This window comes from Anolis carolinensis, chromosome 1 (genome assembly GCF_035594765.1).
Source record: "Anolis carolinensis isolate JA03-04 chromosome 1, rAnoCar3.1.pri, whole genome shotgun sequence".
Taxonomy (NCBI): Eukaryota; Metazoa; Chordata; class Lepidosauria; order Squamata; family Dactyloidae; genus Anolis; species Anolis carolinensis.
In genome coordinates, this window is record NC_085841.1 from 42891237 (window position 1) to 42913583 (window position 22347).

Sequence of the window (22347 nt, forward strand, 5' to 3'; positions counted from 1 at the left end):
AAGGCCACCATATTGGGATCTGCGCGCATAATCCGAAAATACATCACACAGTCCTAAATGCTTGGGAAGTGTTCGACTTGTGATTTTGTGATATGAAATCCAGCATGTCTATCTTGTTTGCTGTGTCATACAATAAAATAACAATAATTAATAATAATTAAATAATAATAATAATAATAATAATAATAATAATAATAATAATAATAATTGCTGTGTCATAATAAAATAATAATAATAATAATTTTATTTTTATACCTCGCCCCATCTCCCCAAGGGGACTCGGGGCAGCTTACATGGGGCCAAGCCCCAGAAAAACAGACAATATAAAACACAACAATAAAACAAATCAATCAACAATAAAGCAAGTAATAAAACGAATAAGATCATATAAAACAAACATGCTTGATAAAATCCTGGGTTGGCTCCTAAAAAGAACTGGGCCATAAAAGTGCTAGTAGTATCAGATACAGTCGGGGAGAGGACGATACAAAACCATTATCCCATTAAAGTGCTGGGGAAGGCATAAACAAAGGAGACTATGGCCGATTAAAGGAATAAAGTGCAGTAAAAATAAAAATGGGCAACAGGTCAATCCTTTACTATGGAAGTCAATCACCAAAGGCCTGTTGGAAGAGCCAGGTTTTCAGGCTCTTCCGAAAAGTAAGGAGGGTCGGGGCCTGCCTGATCTCCCTGGGTAGAGAGTTCCAGAGCCGAGGGGCCACAATGGAGAAAGCCCTCTCCCTCGTCCCCACCAACCACGACTGCGAGGGTGGTGGGAGTGAGAGGAGGGCCTTCCCCAACAAGCGAAGAGATCGTGGCCCCAATAGAAATTATTGGGAAAATATAATCAGCATTCTGGTTATTTCTTTATGCCAACTATAATCTGTTTCTAGGTGATGATTAATGAATATACTATAGTGTCCAGCACCCATTTCTCAAAATCTAATATACAGTATATACTCTTGTACAAGTCAACCTTATCTATAAGTTGAGGGCAGCTTTTAGTGGCAAAAACATGGATTCGGATATGACCCTTAGATAAGTCAAGAGCTGTTCCATAGAGAGGGTAAAGCACCACTGCGGAGAGAATAGAATGGGTGGTCCTTCTTTTAGGTTCTCCTGGGATGGACTTTCACCACTGTTCAAAGAAGAATACAGTTCCTTTTAAAATAAGAGTTAAGGTACTCACACAGACCTTTGAATAAGTTGATCCGGTTTTGGAGAGTAGAATTTTCAATTAAAATGTATAGGTGTATACATGAGTATACTTCACATACTATTACTGGTGTTGGGGGGGGGGGGGGGGTAATGGCCAGAGCTGATACCTAAGAATCAAGTTGCAAAGCTCTATCCAGGCAGTGTGATTACAATTAACAATTAATCTTGTACAACTGCAGTTTGATTAATGGTTTGTTTGCTTATACACACATGAGCCAGCATGGAGTATTCAAGGAATTTGCAATTCCAATATATTCACACTGAACATCTAATTTAAAAGAAATTGACATATTTATTCCATCAATTTTCTAAACCCAATTCTTTCTTCTTTCAGTATCAGTGTGCCCAAAATACCTTGCCCATTTAAGGATACTTCAAACACTAGTGGGGTTTTTTTTGTCTCTCTTCCAGTTTCACAACTTATAATTTTCTCTGTGGAAACATTCATTTGTTAAGGCATGAAGCAAAACAAGAACATTTTTCATGAATGCTTATCTCTAAGGTAAAGCACTTGTAAGCTTGATCTCTGAAGCAGACATTTAAAGACAGAAACACAAGGGGGGACGTTGGATAAAGAACAGAAGTGTATTCGACTCCAAAAATGGAAGAAGGGAAATCTGATGGAGGCAGTTGATTTCAATCTCTAACATTTCCATTTCTGGAACAAAGTTACTTTATTAGAAATCTATTTGTTATATGTGTTATAACATAACTTTACAGTAAATTATGATGACATTTACTTCAACAGATACTGTATTACTCCTTAAATTCCTGCCTGTAGTTTAGTAAGTATTTTCTAATAGCTTTACTCAAGTACTGCAAATTTCAGTAAATTTCAGCAAATTTCTTTTGATCACTATAAAGAATTTATAAGGGAATGTTGTATAACACACAGGTAACAAACCTTATGTCTTGATACTGTCCTTCATTAAGAAGATATGATAACAATTAAACATTGTTCCTATTACCTGTAGAATCCAACTGACAGTGCTGTACTCATATAACACATAAAAGACACATACAAATGCCAGCAACATTTATTCTTGCCTTCTGTAGCTATGTCATTATGTTTCCATTGCTAGTGGTATGTGATGGAAGAGCACAAACTCTGAAGTAGAAAGTTATTTGATATTTCATCCACAAAAGTAAGCACAATAAGCATGGATAATATTTCCATTCCAATTAGTTAACCCTATACTTGACCTCACCCCTACTTTTAACTAGACAGGGTGAAGAATTAAGACTTCTCATAGTGTTACCATCAGTAGTGGTGCTGCCCAGAACCTAATGTAAGAGGTAACTGTAACTGAATTGCTTGGGAAGAGTGACCATCAAACTGCGATAAAATTCATTTTTTAATTAAGTGGGGGCATGCCAAGGAAGTCTACCAGTGTCATATTAGATTCCAAAGAAGGAAGGACTACTAAAAGAGGAAACTGGTAAAAAGGAACTTAAAAGGTAAATTCAGACATTTCCCAAATGCTTGTGGTTTAGTAAAAAAAAAAAAAAGTCACCTTCATAGAAACCTTTCTAGAATGCATACTTCAGGACAAGAAAAGTAATACACAGCCCAAAAAATCATCATCAAGATTAATAAGCAATGCCAAGGGGATTTTTTTCTTTCAGAAACTGCAAATTCTGTATTAAATATTACAGGAGGATAAGGAAATTACAAAGAAGCTAAAATAATCCACTAGCGCCCTAGGGCAGATATCTGTTTTCAGGATCTTTACCAGAACACTGGTTATTAGTAGAAAAGGAGGGAATGTGTGGAACAGAGAACCTGCCCAAATGAAATGAAATGCAACACCCAAAGCACCTGCACTAGGTGGTCTTCAAGCACATTAGTGAGAGCACTGACAATTGTCTGTGCTGGCAAAGAGCTTCACCAATGGGTGGTCACATGAATAGTTTAACTTAAGAACCTGTGGAAACACTCATGAGATTGCGACTAGGAATTCCTGAAGACAGTGCCATGAATGTCATCCTTACCTACAAGATATAGTGCTAAGGCTAGATCTTCCTCAGGATGCAACAGTCCCAAAACTGGATTGTGAGATCGAGATCAGTGGCTGAGCTCCCTCGGCTTATTAATGTATAAAACAACTATAGAGTTGTGCAAGGTGACCTTTTGACTGCTGACTCTGAAAGGAAGATCGTTAAGATGTGATGCTCGATTTCTAAACACCCTTAGAAGAAACTGCAATGGAAGCATCTATCCACAATATGGTCCTTGTCTAAGCAAAGAAATAAGGCACTTGGAGTTGCCATCCATTTGGAAAAACTTCTTTTCACAATGGAAACACAGACCTCTGAACAAACCTCTGAGGATGCTTGCCACAGATGCAGGCAAAAGTCAGGTGAGAATGCTACTGGAACATGGCCATACAGCCCGAAAAACTCACAACACCCCAGTGATTCTGGCCATAAAAGCCTTCAACAACACAAAGCACATTTTACTCATAAAGAATGTTGTAGATGCTACACACTAGCAGGCAGTTCAGAACAGTTAAAATCACCTGACAAAGAAAAAGATTGTGGCGGGGGAAGAGCCAAGAAGGAAATAAAAGAAAAAAGAAAACATGCCAAAAGAATCAGTACCTCATGACAAAAGAGTCCACAATGCAGCCACAAGAAGGGGGAGGGAGCATGAACTGTTCAGGGAAGGGGGTGGGTGGGACTTCTGCCACAGATATCTTAGCTCTTGAAGTTTCCAAAGACAGGTTGTGTATGCACAGAAATCCCATGTGTATGAATCAAGCAGAACATAAAGAAGAGTGAAATTTCCAATATCAGTTCATAGTTTAACTGCACTTAAAACATTATGTAAGAGTTTGGCCAGTGGAAGTCAAAAGGGATATTGTAAAACTGGGAATGATGCAGGAAATGATAACCAGAATGATCAAAGGTCTCAAACACTCCATTACAAGGAAAGATTACTTAGAAAAGTCAAACAAAAGTCTAACAAAAGGAGATATGGTGGTCCATGCCTTAGTTACCTCCAGACTGGACTACTGTAATGCGCTCTACGTGGGGCTTCCCTTGAAGACGGCCCGGAAATTACAATTGGTCCAGCGCTCGGCTGCCAGATTAATAACGGGGGCGAGCTACAGGGAAAGATCCACTCCCTTGTTCAAGGAGCTCCACTGGCTGCCGTTCGTTTTCCGGTCCCAATTCAAGGTGCAGACCATCACCTATAAAGCCCTAAACGGTTTGGGACCCACCTACCTTCGTGACCGCATCTCCTATCATAAACCTGCCCAATCTCTTTGATCATCAGGGGAGGCTCTCGTGTCGCCACTACCTATATCTCAGGCCCGCCTTGTGGGAACAAGGGAGAGGGCCTTCTCTGCTGTGGCCCCCCGACTGTGGAATTCACTGCCCATTGAGATTAGACAAGCCCCCACATTACTAGAAAGACTTCAAGAAAGACTTAAAAACATGGCTCTTCCGTTGTGCTTTTGGAGAGTAACTGTCATATACTTCTTTTTTGTTGCTCCCCTCCTATATTTATCCTCTAGACCAGGGGTCCCCAAACTAAGGCCCGGGGGGCGGATTTGGCCCTCCAAGGCCATTTATATGGCCCCTGCCCTCAGTTTAGACTTAGGCTCGCCCAAAGTCTGAAATGACTTGAAGGCACAACAACAACAATCCTACTTGATTATCTCATTGCTCAGAAGCAGGCTCACACTTCCCACTGAAATCTTGATAAGTTTACAGTATGTTGGTTAAAATTATTTTTATTTTTAAATATTGTATTGTTCTTTCATTTACTAATATTGTAAATGAAATATTGTAAATGAATGATATGGTAATAATATAATACATATAATAGTATACATATAATATTGATAATAATATTATAATGTAATACAATATAATATTTATTTATTTCTTACAGTATTTCTACCCCGCCCTTCTCACCCAATAGGGGACTCAGGGCGGCTAATAATAATAATACAATATAATAATATTGTATAATATAATAATATTAATTATATATTATATATTAAATGTAATGCTACTAATAATATTATAGTATAATGGTATAGTACAATATAGTAATATATAATGCTAATGTTGTGCTATGCTAATAATATAATATATTGTATGTACATACAACTTGTAAGCCGCTCTGAGTCCCTTTCGGGATGAGAGAGGGTGGGATATAAATGTAGTAAATAAATAAATAAATGTTGGGGGGGTGGGGTTTGCACTATAAATAAGACATGTGCTGTGAGCATAAGAATTTGTTCATTTTTTTTTTTCAAATGATAATTCGGCCCCTTAGCAATCTTGAGGACCCCTGCTCTAGACTGTACCACTATCTTATGACCCTGTTCCCCGTGGTTTTTATTCTTATTTCTTTCTCACCCTGAGTTTTAACTTAGTGTTCATGTGGCCCGCCCTGGTTTTTATTGCTTTTCTGATTTTGTGCTGTATTATGTATTTTATTATCTATTGTATTGTTTAATTGTGTTATGATGTGTTGTTTTATATTTTGTTATATTGTATTGTTCTGGGCATGGCCCCATGTAAGCCGCCCCGAGTCCCCGTTGGGGAGATGGTGGCGGGGTATAAATAAAGTTTTTATTATTATTATTATTATTATTATTATTATTATTATTATTATTATTATTATTATATGTAAAATATGGATAATATAATCTGGGGTCAAGGCAGATATTTGGACACATTTCATCAAGACAGTACACTAACTACACAATTTGCAACCACAATATATGGTATTTGTAAATTTTTATTGTTTTAAATAGGGATTGGATGAATTCATGGATAATGAAAGTTATCAAAGTTATGGATGGCAGACATATGCCCCTTATACTGTGAGAAGCAGCATTCCTCTATATATCAATTGTTGAGGAGCAGAAGCTACATAGTGTTATCACACGCATATTCTACTTGCAGGCTTTCCATAGCATCTGGCTGATCAATATGTACAACTGGATAGGCCTTTGGTCTGATTGAGGTGATCATTTATATTCTATTCCCTATTCAAGGAATCTAGGATAAAACCAGGAACCATAAATGACCAATATGCAAAAAAACAATATCCAAAAAGATTAAAAGTCAAGAGGAAATAAACAGAATCTTCAATGATTATGATTTCAAAGAAAAGGAAGCAGCTTCATCACACTAGAGCAGGGGATCTCAAACTTTTAAAGTGGAGGGCTGGTTCACGGTCCCTCAGAATGTTGGGGGGCCAGGCTATAATGAAGAGTCCAAAATTAGGATTTTTGTTGTTGTGTACCTTCAAGTCGTTTCAGACTTAGGTCAAGCCTAAAGCTAAAGTTTAGAACAGGGGCCACGTAAATGACCTTGGAGGACTGCATCCAGCCCATGGGCCTTAGTTTGGGTACCCCTGCACTAGAGCATGAATCCACTTTAAATCTGGTTTTTGCCTCCTGCAGAATTCTAGAGTTTGTAGTTTGGTGACGTCCAGGATCTGTCTGGCTGAGCTGTTTAAAGTGGATATAAAGTGGATCCAAGCTCTAATGTGATGAGGTCCTAATAATACCACATACTTGAAATTGAAAAACACATGAAGAGCAAGCACACAGATTCACCAACATAGCCACTTGCAGATATCATACTACTGACTTTAGCCAGTTAAAAAGCTGAAGTGGCTATATACCACCCAAAATTTCATGTATATTCAATGAGAGATACAACTGAATTTTGGAAGAACAGGGTACTTACTGTTCAATTCGTGGTGACAAATACAACTTGGGAAAAACCTGTGTAGCTTCTGTATCCTCAAAGCTAACTGACAGAAGAGCAACATCTTCTCCAGGGTCTTCATTTGCATCCTAAACACATAGATATACAAAGAAAGAAAGAAAATGTTTCAGACCAATAGCAATCACCAGTAGGAGAGAGTTCAAGGCCTGTCTTTAAGGTTTTTAGTCTGCACAGCTGGTCTTTAAAAATGTCTAAAAACAAGCTGCTCAGTACCATGGGTCACATTAATAATATAATATTAGTAGCAACTAATTTGCATATTTTATTTGCATGTGGTTGACATAAATTACATGTCATAGCCATGAACATGACAGATGTCAAATTACTGCTAGTGGGCATATCAAAATATTCTTATGCAGAAATTGCTGCCCTTAAAACTCAAGTCAGCTACTATAAAATCTTGAGAAATGGAAAGCAAGGAATTGGCTGAATTTTAATTTTCTTCATGATTGTAAACTTAAAACATTTTTCTACTAGTGTCTTTGTCCTCATGAAGGCCAGATATTTTTTTTAAAAAATGGACAAAGACTCAGAGATGTCCACTAAAAACTCAAGGTATCAAATGTAGCACCAAACGCAGTGCCCAAACACGAGTCAAAGAACAAGAAAGGCACTGCAGACTAACTCAACCAGAGAAATCAGCCATAGCAGAGCACCTGATGAACCAACCTAGACACAGTATATTATTTGAGAACACAGAAATGCTTGACCACTCCAACAACTATCATGTCAGACTACACAGAGAAGCCATTGAAATTCACAAACATGTGGACAACTTCAACAGAAAGGAGGAAACCATGAAAATGAACAAAATCTGGCTACCAGTATTAAAAAACTCAAAAATCAGAACAGTAAATAAGAAGCAACACTCTGAGACATGGGAACTAGGGGCAGTTAACAAAGAATGCCCCCAGGCAGAAAGTAGCTAGTAGATGTAGCCATTCAATGCAAATTAGGGTGATTAACTGCAACATTTACGCTGGCCTCCAACTGACAAGAGTTCTTCCCTCACCCTGGACTTCCCACAGATATATATAAACCTTCCTTGTTTAGTTTCTCCATACCTCACAACCTCTGAGGATGCCTGCCATAGATGTGGGCGAAACGTCAGGAGAGAATACTTCTAGAACATGGCCATACAGCCCGGAAAACATACAACAACCCCATTGGCTATAATTTTACTTATTAAAAATTTAAAAGAATATACAGCCATTTAGTTACTTCCATTTTTTAAATGATGTATTACTCCCTCCTTTTTTTAAAGGAACTAATTCTAAATAGGTTGGCAAAAGACAAGAGATTCTTAATAGAACCGTAAAGAAGCACTGCCCCCCTCTACTATGCTGTGGAAACTTTCTGGCCTTTTTAAATGCCTGGGTGGAGAAATGGCAAAAGTGGCCAAGGGCTGCTGGTCTCTAGGCAGTGCTAGTGCTTTACGCTCTACAGAATGATCTTTATACATGAAGTCGAGTTATGCAGCAGTTTCAAAGAGTTGATTTAAAATCATAATATTTTAAATTAATAATTTCAATTTGTTTGGATATTTTAAAAAACTACATTATGAAATCTGGAGCACCTAATGGCTCAGTAGGAATCAAAAACATCAATGCTAACTTCTCATCCTTGAGTTTTTCCCAAACTTTCTCAGTTCAACAACTTGCATGCATTTTCACTTGTCACCATACTACTAATACAACCAACCCTTTCTGTATCAGACATCCCTCAAAAGAGATACAGAGCTAAATTCTGATATAAAACATATTGCAAAATTAATATAATTGTGTCCAGTGAAAATACTCAGAAGATCTTCCCATGTCTTTTTTCAATTTAGTTAATTTTACAGAAAGGCCATCAGCTATTATGTGTAAGTAAAAGTGACCTTCAGGAAAAGATGGAAAAGGAAAGTATCAATACTACTACAACAATGATTTATCAGCTGTTACCTAGGAACAGAGACATGAAAGCCCTATTTGCCTTTATTACCAAATTTGTGGTTTCTATTTTTATTTTTCCCTATTTTTCAAATGGCAAGAACTAGGATTAATGTTCTTAAATACACTGTCACACTGTCACACCCTCTCTCACACACACTGCGTATATTCATAGTTTTGATTGTACACTCCTAAGGTACAGTACTTAACATATCATCTATTGTACAGATGGCAAACTATTTAACCTCAGCAGACTGAAAGCCAAAACTAAGGTCACAACATCTGTTATAGAACTCCAATATGCTGATGATAACATAGTCTGTGTTCATTCAGAAGAAGACCTACAAGCCACTCTAAACACCTTTGCAGAAGCATACGAAAAGCTTGTCTTCTCACTGAATATCGAGGAAACTAGTGCTCTATCAGCAGGCATCTACCAATTCCTCTGCAATGTCAAAAATACAGCAAAATAGTGTTATGTTAGAAAATGTTGACCATTTCCGCTACCTTGGCAGCCACCTCTTCACAAAAGTCAACATTGACACCCAAATACAACCCTGTCTGAACTTTGTGAATGCAGCATTTTTTTCAAATGGAGCAGAGTGTTTGACAAATGGGACATTCGTAGGAATATCAAGATGCTTTTCATAAAGCTTCTTTCCTCTCGACCCTGTTATATGCCTGCAAAACATGGACCGTCTACAGTCATCACATACAACTTCTGGAACGATTCCATCAACACCTCTGAAAAATCCTGCAAATCTCTTGGGAAGACAGACAGACAAATGTCAGCATTCAGGAAGAATAAAAAACCACCAGCATGGAAGCGATGATCCCCCATCATCAACTTTACTGGACTACCCACGTTGTCTGAATGCCCAATCACTGTCTACCAAAGCAGTTACTATACTCGCAGCTCAAGAACGGAAAACATAATGTTGGAGGACAGGAAGAGAGATTTAAAGATGGGCTTAAAGCTAACCTTAAAAACTGTGGCATGGACACCAAGAACAGGGAAGCCCTGACCCTCGAGTGTTCCAACTGGAGGTCAGCTGTTACCAACAGTGTTGTGGAATTCAAAGAGGCACAAATGGAGGGCGAAAGGGAAAAACCTGTCAAGAGGAAGGCGCATCAAGCCAACCCATGTCGGGATTGCCTTCCATGCCTTCTCTGCGAAAGCACATGATGATCAATAATAGGTCTCTACAGTTACCTACGGACCCACCACCAAGACTTTACACTTAGAAGGCAATCATACTCGGCCACGAGTGACAGCCTATGATATGATAACTTAACATATACACTCATGCATATGTCAACCTGTTGAGGGCAAGTGTGGGGACTGAAACTATAATTATCAACATGACTTGTGGATAAATTGAGGGTGATTCTGTGCAGAAGGAAAAGCACCAGTGCTATCTCAAGGAGCCATCACTATCTGCAAATCAATCTCATCTCCCAACACCACATCCTTTCCCATTTAAAATGTTTCTCTCTGTCTTTTTCATGCACACAGATGAAAAGCATATGTAGATATATAGATACAGTCATATACATAGATGTTTCTATATGTTGCAGGGAAAAGAGGAGGCTGCTTCCAACTTGTACCATTCATATGTGCAATGTCTAGTGTCTGGATAAGAGCAAAATGGAAGAGATTGGAGAAAGCAGTGCGTAGGGAGAGAAGGGTGAACAAGGCACAAATATGGGACATAAAGGAGAGAAAGGGTGACCTCAAAGATCAGAGGCAGGCCCGTAGCCAGGGTTTTGATTCGGGGTGCTGGGATTTTGATTCGGGGTGCTTGGGGGGGGGGGCTGAGTCTGGGTGGGAGAGGATCTACCCTAGCAAACCTTTTGTATCATCATCCCAATACCCCCATGCATATGGGATATATTGAGCATGGTGATCAGAACATGATATGAATAACATAACAGTTTAAATAATAAATGTCAGGCCTTCTCGCAGACCACTATGAGAATTTCGGGGGGGGGGGGCTGAAGCCCCTCAAGGCCCCCCCCCCCAGCTACATGCCTGACTGCAGGTTCTTCCCCTGGCATTTGAGGTGCTTTATGCAAATTGTTAGGGCATGGAAGGGGCAGAAAGAAGAGAGGGTAGAGTCTCACTTATCCAACATAAACGGGCCGGCAGAATGTTGGATAAGCGAATATGTTGGATAATAAGGAGAGATTAAGAAAAAGCCTATTAAACATCAAATTAGGTTATGATTTTACAAATTAAGCACCAAAACATCATGTTATACAACAAATTTGACAGAAAAAGCAGTTCAATACGCAGTAATGTTATGTTGTAATTACTGTATTTACGAATTTAGCACCAAAATATCACAATATATTGAAAACATTGACTACAAAAATGCGTTGGATAATCCAGAACGATGGATAAGTGAGTATTGGATAAGTGAGACTCTACTGTACTGTAAATAAATAAATAAATAAATAACCTGCTCAGAGAATATTATTTGTGACATCTTATGCTCACTTTTTGGCCCTAAAATTTCAGCACTTGGGATGCTGTTGACCAGGCAATCTTATCCAGAAACCTAATATCCTTTTTTTGGGCCAGAAAAGAGTAAGAACAACAACAACTAAGACTTCTCTACATCATTGGTTCATATGCTAGCAGCATGCAGCCTTAAACCAAGTGAAACACACTTTGGGTAAATAAGCACATTTATTGTTCCATAACTTTCATGTGAAATAGCAGCTATCATTATGCTACATTAAAATTAACACATGTCATGTTCAGTCAACATTATTTAACAATTGTGGAATATACTTCAGCGATCAAATCACACTTTTCCAGAAGAGGAAAATAAACAGATTGACACCCCCCCCCCCCAATATATATTTACCATGGGTTCAAAATCTCCTAAAGTTTTACTTATATACTGTTTTGTCTAGTTTTGAAATTTGCGGTTGTTAACTGGGTTGCTTAATACAACCAGAGATTTTTAAATCAAACTATATATTTCACAACAAATTTCTTACACAATTTATTAAGGGTTTTTGACAGTGTTTTCAGTTGTGTTTAAGATGTTTCAGGGATTATAACACACAGGATAGCATATATTTCGGCTTTAGTAAACTGGATTTAATAAACATACATTTTAAAAACAGAGGCAAACACACTCCTTAATCAGTATATATAACATAATTCACCTAATTCAATATGCATAGTCTTTCATGAGTAATAAGTGAATTCTTATTACCATTAATGATGTATGTTCAGAATATAGTTATCTGATGAACTAAACAATTGAACAATAGAGTATCCCTTTCTAAAAAACAGATTCCTGGCAAGTATTAATTCCCAAACACATTCAAAGCACAAAGGATAAACACATTGTTTTCCTGAATCCTCTACTACCTACTGTAACTGAAAACTGGGAATTTACTGGAACTGAGGATTTATTATGAGTCAGAGTGTTAACAGCCAGTCCAACCAAAACATCTGCTCTGCACCATTACGACTGCTATAATTCATTTCCTCTTGGGTTTGGAGTAGAATCAAATTATATAGTAAGTCTCTTGTTTCTAAAAAAATGAAGAAATCCAAAAGCAGGTAGAAGCTCAGGGAAGAGTATTTATTTTTCAAAAGAGAATGTTTAGACCATCTAAAGAACACATAATTGTTTGTAACGTCAAAATTCATGTGAGATGATTTTCTATGTTCTCAATAAGGCATTTCCCACAAACCTCATAACCTTTCTAAGCATTGTCCTTCAAGTTGGTCCCACCTGACTACCTTCATTATTGACATTTATAGCCTTGTGCAAATGGAATAGAGGTAATCATTCTATAGCTGATGTAACGTAAAATTATTTGCACAAGGAAACAGAGGCAACAACTGTTTAAACCTTTTATTTATGATCTTCTTACTTATTTCCAGCACCATAATCACATATTATTACAGGGTTTATGTAGTCATTAGAAACTAACAATACTAAGAAATAACAATTTTACGTCAAGATGAAAAGGTTACTTACATCATATTCCTCTTTGCTAATATTATAATCCTATAACATTGCAGAATTCTGAAACAGGCATCCTACAACTCTAAGGGACAATGAGAGCACAAGATGGAAACTCTTTAAGGATACCTCACAGCATACGCCTAAAGAGTAACATTATTCCTGTCAAAGGTCAGACGCCAACTGAGACGCCTAGGATCTGGCGTCCCAAACTCCTCATCAGAATCAAGATCATCCTGCCCACACCCAACTCTGTCCACACCTGTGGAACTACCCTCATTCCTCCAGGCAGACCATGTGGGATCTGCTTCTGAAGATACCCAAGCCTCTCCAGCATCTAAGGACCCAGATTCCTCCCCAAGATCCTCCGGAGCCCGTGCCCAATCTATGCCAACTTCCTCTGTCACCACCGATTCCTCAGCATCCATTTCCACCTCAAGATCCCCTCCCAAGTCCCCACATGAATCCTCCTCGGAAGACTCCTTATCAATCTCCCTGATTCTCTTCCTGTGTAAATTTTCCAGCGAGCCCTCCTCTCGAGGGTTCTTCCTTCCTCTCCTGATCCCACCATTATCACTCACAGCCTCAGAAGACCCATTCACAACAATTCCTGCATGATAATTTAGGATTAACCAACATCAACTGGGCCCTAGAAAAGCAATTCAACAACACCTAAGATAAAACCTGAGCATTTATAGGTATAATCAGGTGGGAGGTAGGTTTGAATAATATGAGATAATCTTCCTTTCTTCTTTACCTTCTGAAATGGTCTTTGTTCTATAGGAGAACTTTAGGTCTCAAAACATGTTAAGTATTAGCAATTGGAAAATTAATTCAATCCTGTCAATGTTAGAAACGTAAAGGTTAATTAGCTATGTCATTGCCAATAATTCAACATTTCCTTGGAGCTCCTGGTGGCGCAGTGAGTTAAACCCTTGTGCCAGCAGGACTGCTGACTTGAAGGTTAGGTTGCTGATCTGAAGGTTGCCGGTTCAAATTCAACCCGAGGAGAGCGTGGATGAGCTCCCTCTATCAACTTCAGCTCCATGTGGGGACATGAGAGAAACCACCCAGAAGGATGGTAAAAACATCAAAACATCTGGGCAACATCGTTGCAGATGGCCAATTCTCTCACACCAGAAGCGAATTGCAGTTTCTCAAGTCACTCTTGACATGAAAAAAAGAAAAGAAAACATTTCCTCACTATTGCTAAAACATAGCTTGGGCATTTCATATTTAAAGTTTATTTTATACAAAAAGAATTTAAAAAAACTAAAAAGGAACTCACTAATATGATGTTACTCTTTTACTGAACAATAATGGCAACAATTTGCTTTCTTACAAGCTAATGGCATTACATTACTTTCTCCAAAGCAGTATTCAAAGCTCTGAATTAAACTACCGATAATCTAAAAGTTATTGACTGTTAGTGTTGACCATGGGATGATGTAGCCACTATGTATTTTTCTACAATTATATTTGTTAAAAGTCTGTTTTCAAATCAGATAGAATGTGCTTCTTTATCAAGGCCTATGATCACACAGACCCTAATAGTTTTATTATTAAAAAGAAATGATGAAATGTGACTAAATCCTAGCATTAGTCCCAACTAGGGTAGACCTACTAAATCAATGGGATTTCTAGTAGTGTTGAGTCAACAAGTCTCATTCATTTAAAGCGTCCATTCTAGCTGGAATTAACCATTGGATTTAAACCCAATGCTCCCAATTTAACTGGAATGAAGTTTGGGTACCTGTGTCTGAAATGTCTTTTCTACACTGTTACTGAACAACCAACCTGTGTACAGTAAGCAGCAATATCTAGATTGTTTACTAAACCATCACCAGCTTCCATAAAACTAGACATGTTTTTCTCAGTAACTGATGGCTTTACTACAACTAAGTCTATGGAAATGGAATGAGATTTACTATGGAAAGCAAAGACATACAACATGAAAACCTTAAGCCTGCTATACAAAGATAATTTCAGGAAAGCCTAATTTGAATTTAAACGTTTATGTTTGCTTGTTTGCAAAGCAACAGAAATCTAGGCAAAATATACAGACTGGATTTCAACAAGAAAGATGTCCTTAGGTCCCATATCTTTACGACCATCTGCACATGATAAATATTAACCTCCTTCAAAGTCATCTTGTTAAGCTATGCAATAGATTACAATGAACAATGGAGTCTCTTTCTGCTGCACAACTGTATGATATTTAGCTAAAAGTCTTTTTGTAGGGGGCTAGGCATAATTACTGTAATTGTGCATGAGACAAATTTGGAAAAAATCTCCCTACGTACAGATTACGGCAGTAAAACTCCCAGTGCATTTTTAATACATACATACATACATACATACATACATACATATATATATATCCATCCCTTTGTACAAGAGCCAGTAAGTAGGATGGATGGCAGCTCCTTTGGCCTCTCAGAGGTACTTTGTTATGGTGAGATGTAGCTCATCAATATCTAAAGAAAATATCCAATGTTACTAACTAGTGAAAAAACAATGGATGATTACCTTCAAGGATGAGGCAGAAATTATATACAATTAACTGGGAACAATTCCCACCAAATTCATTGAAACACAGCTCCATTGTGTTTTGGCCCATCCTCTATTCCAACTATCATGGCTCTGTATGCCACATCATATTTAGACTGTAAATCTGAGCGCAGGGAATTGCCAAAATTAACAATTTATAAGCAGCTTGGGGAAGCTTTTTGGGTGAAGAGTGGGATAGAAACACTCTAAATAAATAAATGTGTTGGGGTTTCTATATGAGCAGACCACAGAACCATAAATACCTTCAGACATTTATATTTACTTTTCTGCTCCAGCAGTTGCTTACAGAACCACATTTTTAAATACATTGTCTGCAATGGATACATAAACAAACAAAATCCAACAATCGTTCATGCTCCAATTATCAGGAGACTGGATTACTCTAGCAGATTTTATGTTGAGCTACCCTCAAAAGGCAATCCAATGCTTCAACTTGGGTAGAATGTGGTGGTTTGCTTTTTAAAAATGGTCAGAGTATAGTTCATTTAAAAATTGTTTTCCCATGGGCGATTTTCATGCATATCAGAATTATATTGTTAAAATCTAGTGGTTACCAACACACTTCATCTCCCACTGAGTCATGGCTTACTGTGATGTCCAAACACACTCTGCAAAGATTTTAATGACATAGTATTAACAGTTCCTTAGCACTTTCTCTTTTTTGAATCAAAGCTCCCCAGAAGGATGAGCAAAATACAATGTGGTGAAGCAGTGGAGGTAACTAGGGAAATTCAACCTCTTCCTTGCCCATCATGCCCTTGCTCCACAACACTCCAGATATCTTCTTCGTATGGGACGGTAAACACAATTTATTCCTCTCTCCTATCTTCAGCTTTGCTTTTTAAGTAGGCAATGGAGTACTGCTACATACTCAAATACATGGTTTGCCTCTCATGTAAAATCTCTGTGGCTTTTTAAAGCCTATAACCCACTAAGTTGAGCTCAATCTTTTATTCCTACTGAATAATACTTAGATGTAGGAACTATAAATATTTTAAAAGGATTAAGAGTTCAAAAGAAATACAATATAATGAAATATTGGATTGTCTCTGTTGACTGATATTCAAATTCACAAGAAACAGGGAAGCCATAAGATTGGCCTAGTGCTAGCTTATGATCCACAGGGAACCATGCAGTAGACACAGAGCGTGCCTTTTCTATGGAGCAGTACCTCTGTGTTGGTCATTATACAAATTGCTCCAGTTGCTAAGTATAAAAGAAAGCATTTGAGATATTTTATCTATCTCCCAGGAAATATATATTTTGAATACATATCATTAAAGTTAAGTTCTCTTGGTAATCTTTCAAATCCAGGCTAGAAAGGATTTAACCAAGCAGAGAAATATGATGTAAAAACTTCCCATCCCTTGCTCAAATGTATTCAGTCCAGTTCAAACTATGTCTAAGACAACATTAGATAAGCTTTTGCTGAGATTGTGGAACATACTGGTTTGCATAAATATTTATAGGTTTTCTTGAGCTTGTACATGGACACCACATATGAAAGCTGTTTTGTGTCATGTATAAAGATTTCTGGAGTAAAAATAACTATATCAAAATTCTTAATAGAATTAAGAATTTACATGACTCCCATCCAAATTAAAATATACGTTGATTCCTACTTTCAACATTTAATAGACAAAAGGTCTCAACATGAAGATTCTGAAACTCTGTAAAAACTTTAAATCTTGGTAACATTTCTGGGAGTAGGATAGCGTCTTATGGGAAAAACAGTTATGACACTGTGCCCTGTGTAATGCTACAAGTTACCTTCAGTCAACCAGGTAATATAGAGATAATTTTAAAAGATATAGGAAAAATAACATTAAATACATACAAGACCTTTAAGTTGAGTTGACAGACTTTACTATTCATAAGGAAATCTCATTATATGGGTTAACATAGTACCTAATAGCATAGTTAGTAAAACCAGGATAAGCCCCAACAACCAAAACTGACAATTAGATTCATATCATTTTAATGTGGGCTATTAGTTTTCAAGATGGCAGAAGTCTTCATTTGTACAAAAAGGGAACCATCTATTGCTTTTATTAAACAATTTAAGACACGGTTCTTTCAGCACGCTTTCGATTAAACAAGACACTACAGACCCCTTGACAACCATGCTGCTATTCTGCACTTTATCTCTGGTCCCACCCCATCCTACCTCTAATGTCATCTTAGGAAACCTTGTAACACTTGGCCAGGCATTTTATGGAATAACCTAGTTATTACGCACTTTGCTTTGACCCCCCCCCCCCTTTATTCCTTTTGTCCCTTTGGTGGTGAAACTGATACTGTTTTAAAACTTTTTATCTTGTTTTATGTATTTGTAAAACTGTGTTTGAAATCATTTTTGATTTTATACTGCTTATAGCTTGTTTTTTTTTGTTTGTTTGTTTTATATTTTAACTTGTTTACACTTTGTCTTTTCTGGGCTTGGCCCCATGTTAGCCGCCCCGAGTCCCTTCGGGGAGATGATGGCGGGATACAAAAATAAAGTATTATTATTATTGGGAATTTTTCTATCTAGAGTCTATTGGAATGAATGAGAGCTCTGCAATAGTATTGTGTAGAAGAGCCTCTTGATTATGCTGTTATTCCTCTTTCACACATACATGCTTCATTCCTTCCTTGAGCCTTCAGGACAGAGAGTTATATATCTAAAAATATACTGGCCACAGTTCTGTGAAGACAAATGTCTTCTGAGTGAATAACATTAAAATGCAGTAAATTAAAAGTTCTATCTAATTATATTAAAATGATATTTTAAAAACTGACACATTGAGTTATTTTAACCAATTGCATATTGTCAAATAACATAAATCCTCAAACTAACTGGAGTCTAGCTGAAGAATATTTCAATGCCTATCAGCAATACTATTATGTGACTACGCAACTAAGACTCTTCCAATTCCTGTCCATTAACTATAAGTACTGCCTATATCTTGTGAACATCTCATGACTGATGAAATCTAATTTGAATCCTAGCATCTTTCCTTTCTTTTTTATCCTTAGAAGCATGTCTTTTATTCTGAATCACAGTAATTTGGAACCATTGCACATACATGGAGTTGGAATGCTTTAAATGCTATTTCCTGCTTCTTGGCAGGGGGTTGGACTAGATGGCCCATGAAGTCTCTTCCAACTCTATTATTCTATTATTCTATGAGATATTATTTATCATAAAAACCTAGGAAACATTGTGTTTAAGTTTACATATGAGGGTAGATTTTTTGCAGCACGCCATTCACAATAAAGAAGATACCTAACCTTCTTCATTGTGAATGACAGTTCAGTAACAATAATTAACATTAGATATGTGCCCATATTTAATCAGTAAATAAGACACTCTCAACACATTTAACTACTTAGAAAGCTTCATAAATCTATACCAAAAAAAATGAAATAAGCCTTCCAATATAATTGCTAAGCAATGACAGTTCACATGAGCTATTCAAGACAAAGGAAAAAAATAAATAAAAACTCTTGCCTAAGGAGCTTGTAGTTCTAATGTGAGGAGATAAGAACTGGCAACATACTAGTGAATCCAGAGCATGTTGTAACACAGAACTCTTGTCTTGTGGACCACTAAATAGTACTAGTCAAGAATGATCCTTAAAATTGATTCCAAAAAACAAAAGCTGTGCATTTTATGTATGCCATATTGATTTCAATGACATATTGATATAAAAAACTACTATCAAAATTACCTTTTAATTCCAATTTTCTTTTGTGACATTTTAATTGGGCATCTTTAGCTGAAATTATCTTTTTTCCCCCACTTAAGCTGTCCAATCTTTAAAAAATATATATAGTAGAGGTATGACCGCAAGTCCCGATATTGTATACACCTCCCCCTTCACAAGAACCAATCTTTTTTACACAGCACAGGAAAGAAAAGAAGATTCTATCCAGCCAAACCAAATTAAGAGCGATACAAATATGATATGAGTTAGAATTGTTAAATTATTTGTCCTGAAGAGTTACCTAGCAATCTTCCTGTGTCTGACACTCAAGCCTAATAAGTTAACTTGTCTTGTCAGATAGAGAAAGTTACTTTTGTCAAGATAAAAAAATGAGCTTACCAGATGTGAGAGAAAGAGCAGATCTGTGGAGACTGTTCATAATTTCTCCTATTGTATTACTATTTTATCTTTCTGTTGATTAGCTCAAATCCCTTTGATCTATGTTGAATTTTCAGCACTATGCTCTATGATCTATGTTTTATGGTCATTATTCTCTTACCACTGGCCCCTTCTTTCTTCCAATGTTCTTGAAATCTTTTATTAACTCTCAGAACATTTTTTCTATTCCTCCATTTTACTTACTCATTCTCTCCCCATTCCCCTTCTTGCTATTTCTTCCTCTGAGTAACTACCCCTTCCAAAAACCAAAAAAAGCCAACACTATTCTCTTCTTCTTCCCATTCTCTTTTCTTTACACTGAATCTCTACTTCCGAACTTCTAACTTGGGATAAATAAGTATATGTTATCCCAAAGCAATTGCTCTAACAGCATCTGGAGGACTACAAGTCACTCAAGCTGGATGCAGAATTTGTCTTTCAAGGAAGATTGGACTTGGAATACTAATCCAGATTTTCCTAACAAATTTAAAACTAAAAAACTTTGGACAACAGAAGTTGTTGGTATACAACATATAGATAGATAGATAGATAGATAGATAGATAGATAGATAGATAGATAGATAGATAGATAGATGGAGGCAGGGTCTAAAAAAAGTTGTTGTTGTTGTTGTTGTTATTATTATTATTATTATTCGGTTTGAAAGAACATTGAAACCCTGCCCTTCACATAATATAAAAACTTTATGATTCTCTAATTTCCTCATGGCAGAAGAAAGAGCAATATTTTATCTTTACTAAATATGAGAAAGAGAATCACAGTGCTGAAAGTTTAAATTAACATGCAAAAGAAAAACAGAGAATGGTTTGACCGTATTTTTTTTTCACAACTCCTGAGACTGAGAAACTCTATGCTTTCTCACAACAAAATGCACAATTTTCACATCATAAATTGTTTGGCTGCTGCCATTTTTGCTTAGCATCTCCTTGCACTTATCCCCATGGGAAAGGCTATCATAATGCTGTAGCACATAGAAAACAAAGTATTCAGTGTTTTCACTTACATCTGGGCATAAATACAAAGTTAAGTATAAGGCAGAATGATTGCCCATAAAAACAGATCCTTTGGAATAAAATATCAAAATGTAACTTTGTTTTAAAAACTTTTTTCACATTATACTTTGACTTCAGTTGTTTCCTCAGCTGTTTCCTTCTTTACTTATCTGCTCACAAGTGTAACATAAAAAGGAAACAATAGTGTGTAAACCATTCAAATTAATGAACACCTCCTTTTAAATTTTAATTATTTTGCTAAAACGATAACTCAAGAAATTTTCCCAGTCAGTTCTTTCTTTGTGAATGTGATTTCAGGTGTTCATAGAATAATATAGCAATTATTAGGCAGAAAGTATGTAATTCAAGCAATAGTTTGTACAACATTTTGTTTGCAGGCACACTACCGTATTCTAATACGTTTTGTCTAAACATACATTATTTCCATCCTGCCAAAGTTCATTTTGTTTCTTTCCCAATGATACAAAGCAGGAAGACAAAACACATCACCCTGGATCACTATAAAAAATCAAGCCAAAGTTTTGAATGCCCAAACCATTTCCTAAATACTTTTTTAAACAAACCAATATTTCATGATGAAAATGCTTAGAATGCTCTAGGCTTAAAACAGTTTACTGGCAAGACAAACTTTGGCAGAAAGGCTCACCAAAATAAGGCAATTGATTAATCATCAAGCATAAGGCCAAATTGCTATTCAAGTTTATAAAAATTGTAAATTTCTGTGTGTGGCAATATGAAGGACTGCATGCAATTCCACCACAGAAAAGCAGCAATATCTGAATCTGTTCATACAATGAAAGAAATATGTCAAACTACATTAGACTCACTTGGGGTCAATATACTAGAGCAGGGGTCCCCAAACTAAGGCCCAGGGGCCGGATGCGGCCCTCCAAGGTCATTTACCTGGCCCCTGCCCTCAGTTTTATAATATAATATTTTTATATCATTTTTAATAATATAATATATTGCATATACATATAATATTGATAATAATATTATAATGTTATACAATATAATACTAACACCATATAATAATATTAATTATATGTTATATATAACATATAATATTACAGAACAGTGGTATAGTTCAATTCTATATAGTAATATATAATGCTAATATTGTGCTATGCTAATACAGTAGAGTCTCACTAATCCAAGCCTCGCTTATCCAAGCCTCTGGATAATCCAAGCCATTTTTGTAGTCAATGTTTCCAAAATATTGTGATATTTTGATGCTAAATTCGTAAATACAGTAATTACAAGGTAACATTACTGCATACTGAACTACTTTTTCTGTCAAATTTGTTGTATAACATGAAGTTTTGGTGCTTAATTTGTAAAATCATAACCTAATTTGATGTTTAATAGGCTTTTCCTTGATCAGTCCTTATAATCCAAGCTATTCGCTTATCCAAGCTTCTGCCGGCCCGTTTAGCTTGGATAAGTGAGACTCTACTGTAATATAATATATTGTATGTACATACAGCTGCTCTGAGTCCCCTTCAAGGTAAGAAGGGCGGGATATAAATGTAATAAATAAATGTAGTAAATTAATAAATAAATAATTTTAGACTTAGGCTCGCCCAAAGTCTGAAATGACTTGAAGTCACACAACAACAACAACAATCCTAATTCACTTGACTATCTCATTGGCCAGAAGCAGGCCCACACTTCCCATTGAAATCCTGATAGGTTTATGCTGGTTACAATTGTTTT

General features: G+C 36.7%; 1 protein-coding gene across 3 annotated transcripts in view; it reads right to left on the minus strand.

Annotated features, from left to right (window-relative positions):
* The window catches only part of babam2 (BRISC and BRCA1 A complex member 2), a 181907-nt gene that overhangs the window by 103954 nt on the left and 55606 nt on the right, over nt 1-22347 (minus strand). For all 3 annotated transcript variants that reach the window (XM_062973353.1, XM_003217369.3, XM_008104698.3), the window contains one exon: nt 6937-7046. In XM_062973353.1, the coding sequence (XP_062829423.1) occupies nt 6937-7046 (110 nt within the window). The remainder of the gene's footprint in view (nt 1-6936; nt 7047-22347) is intronic.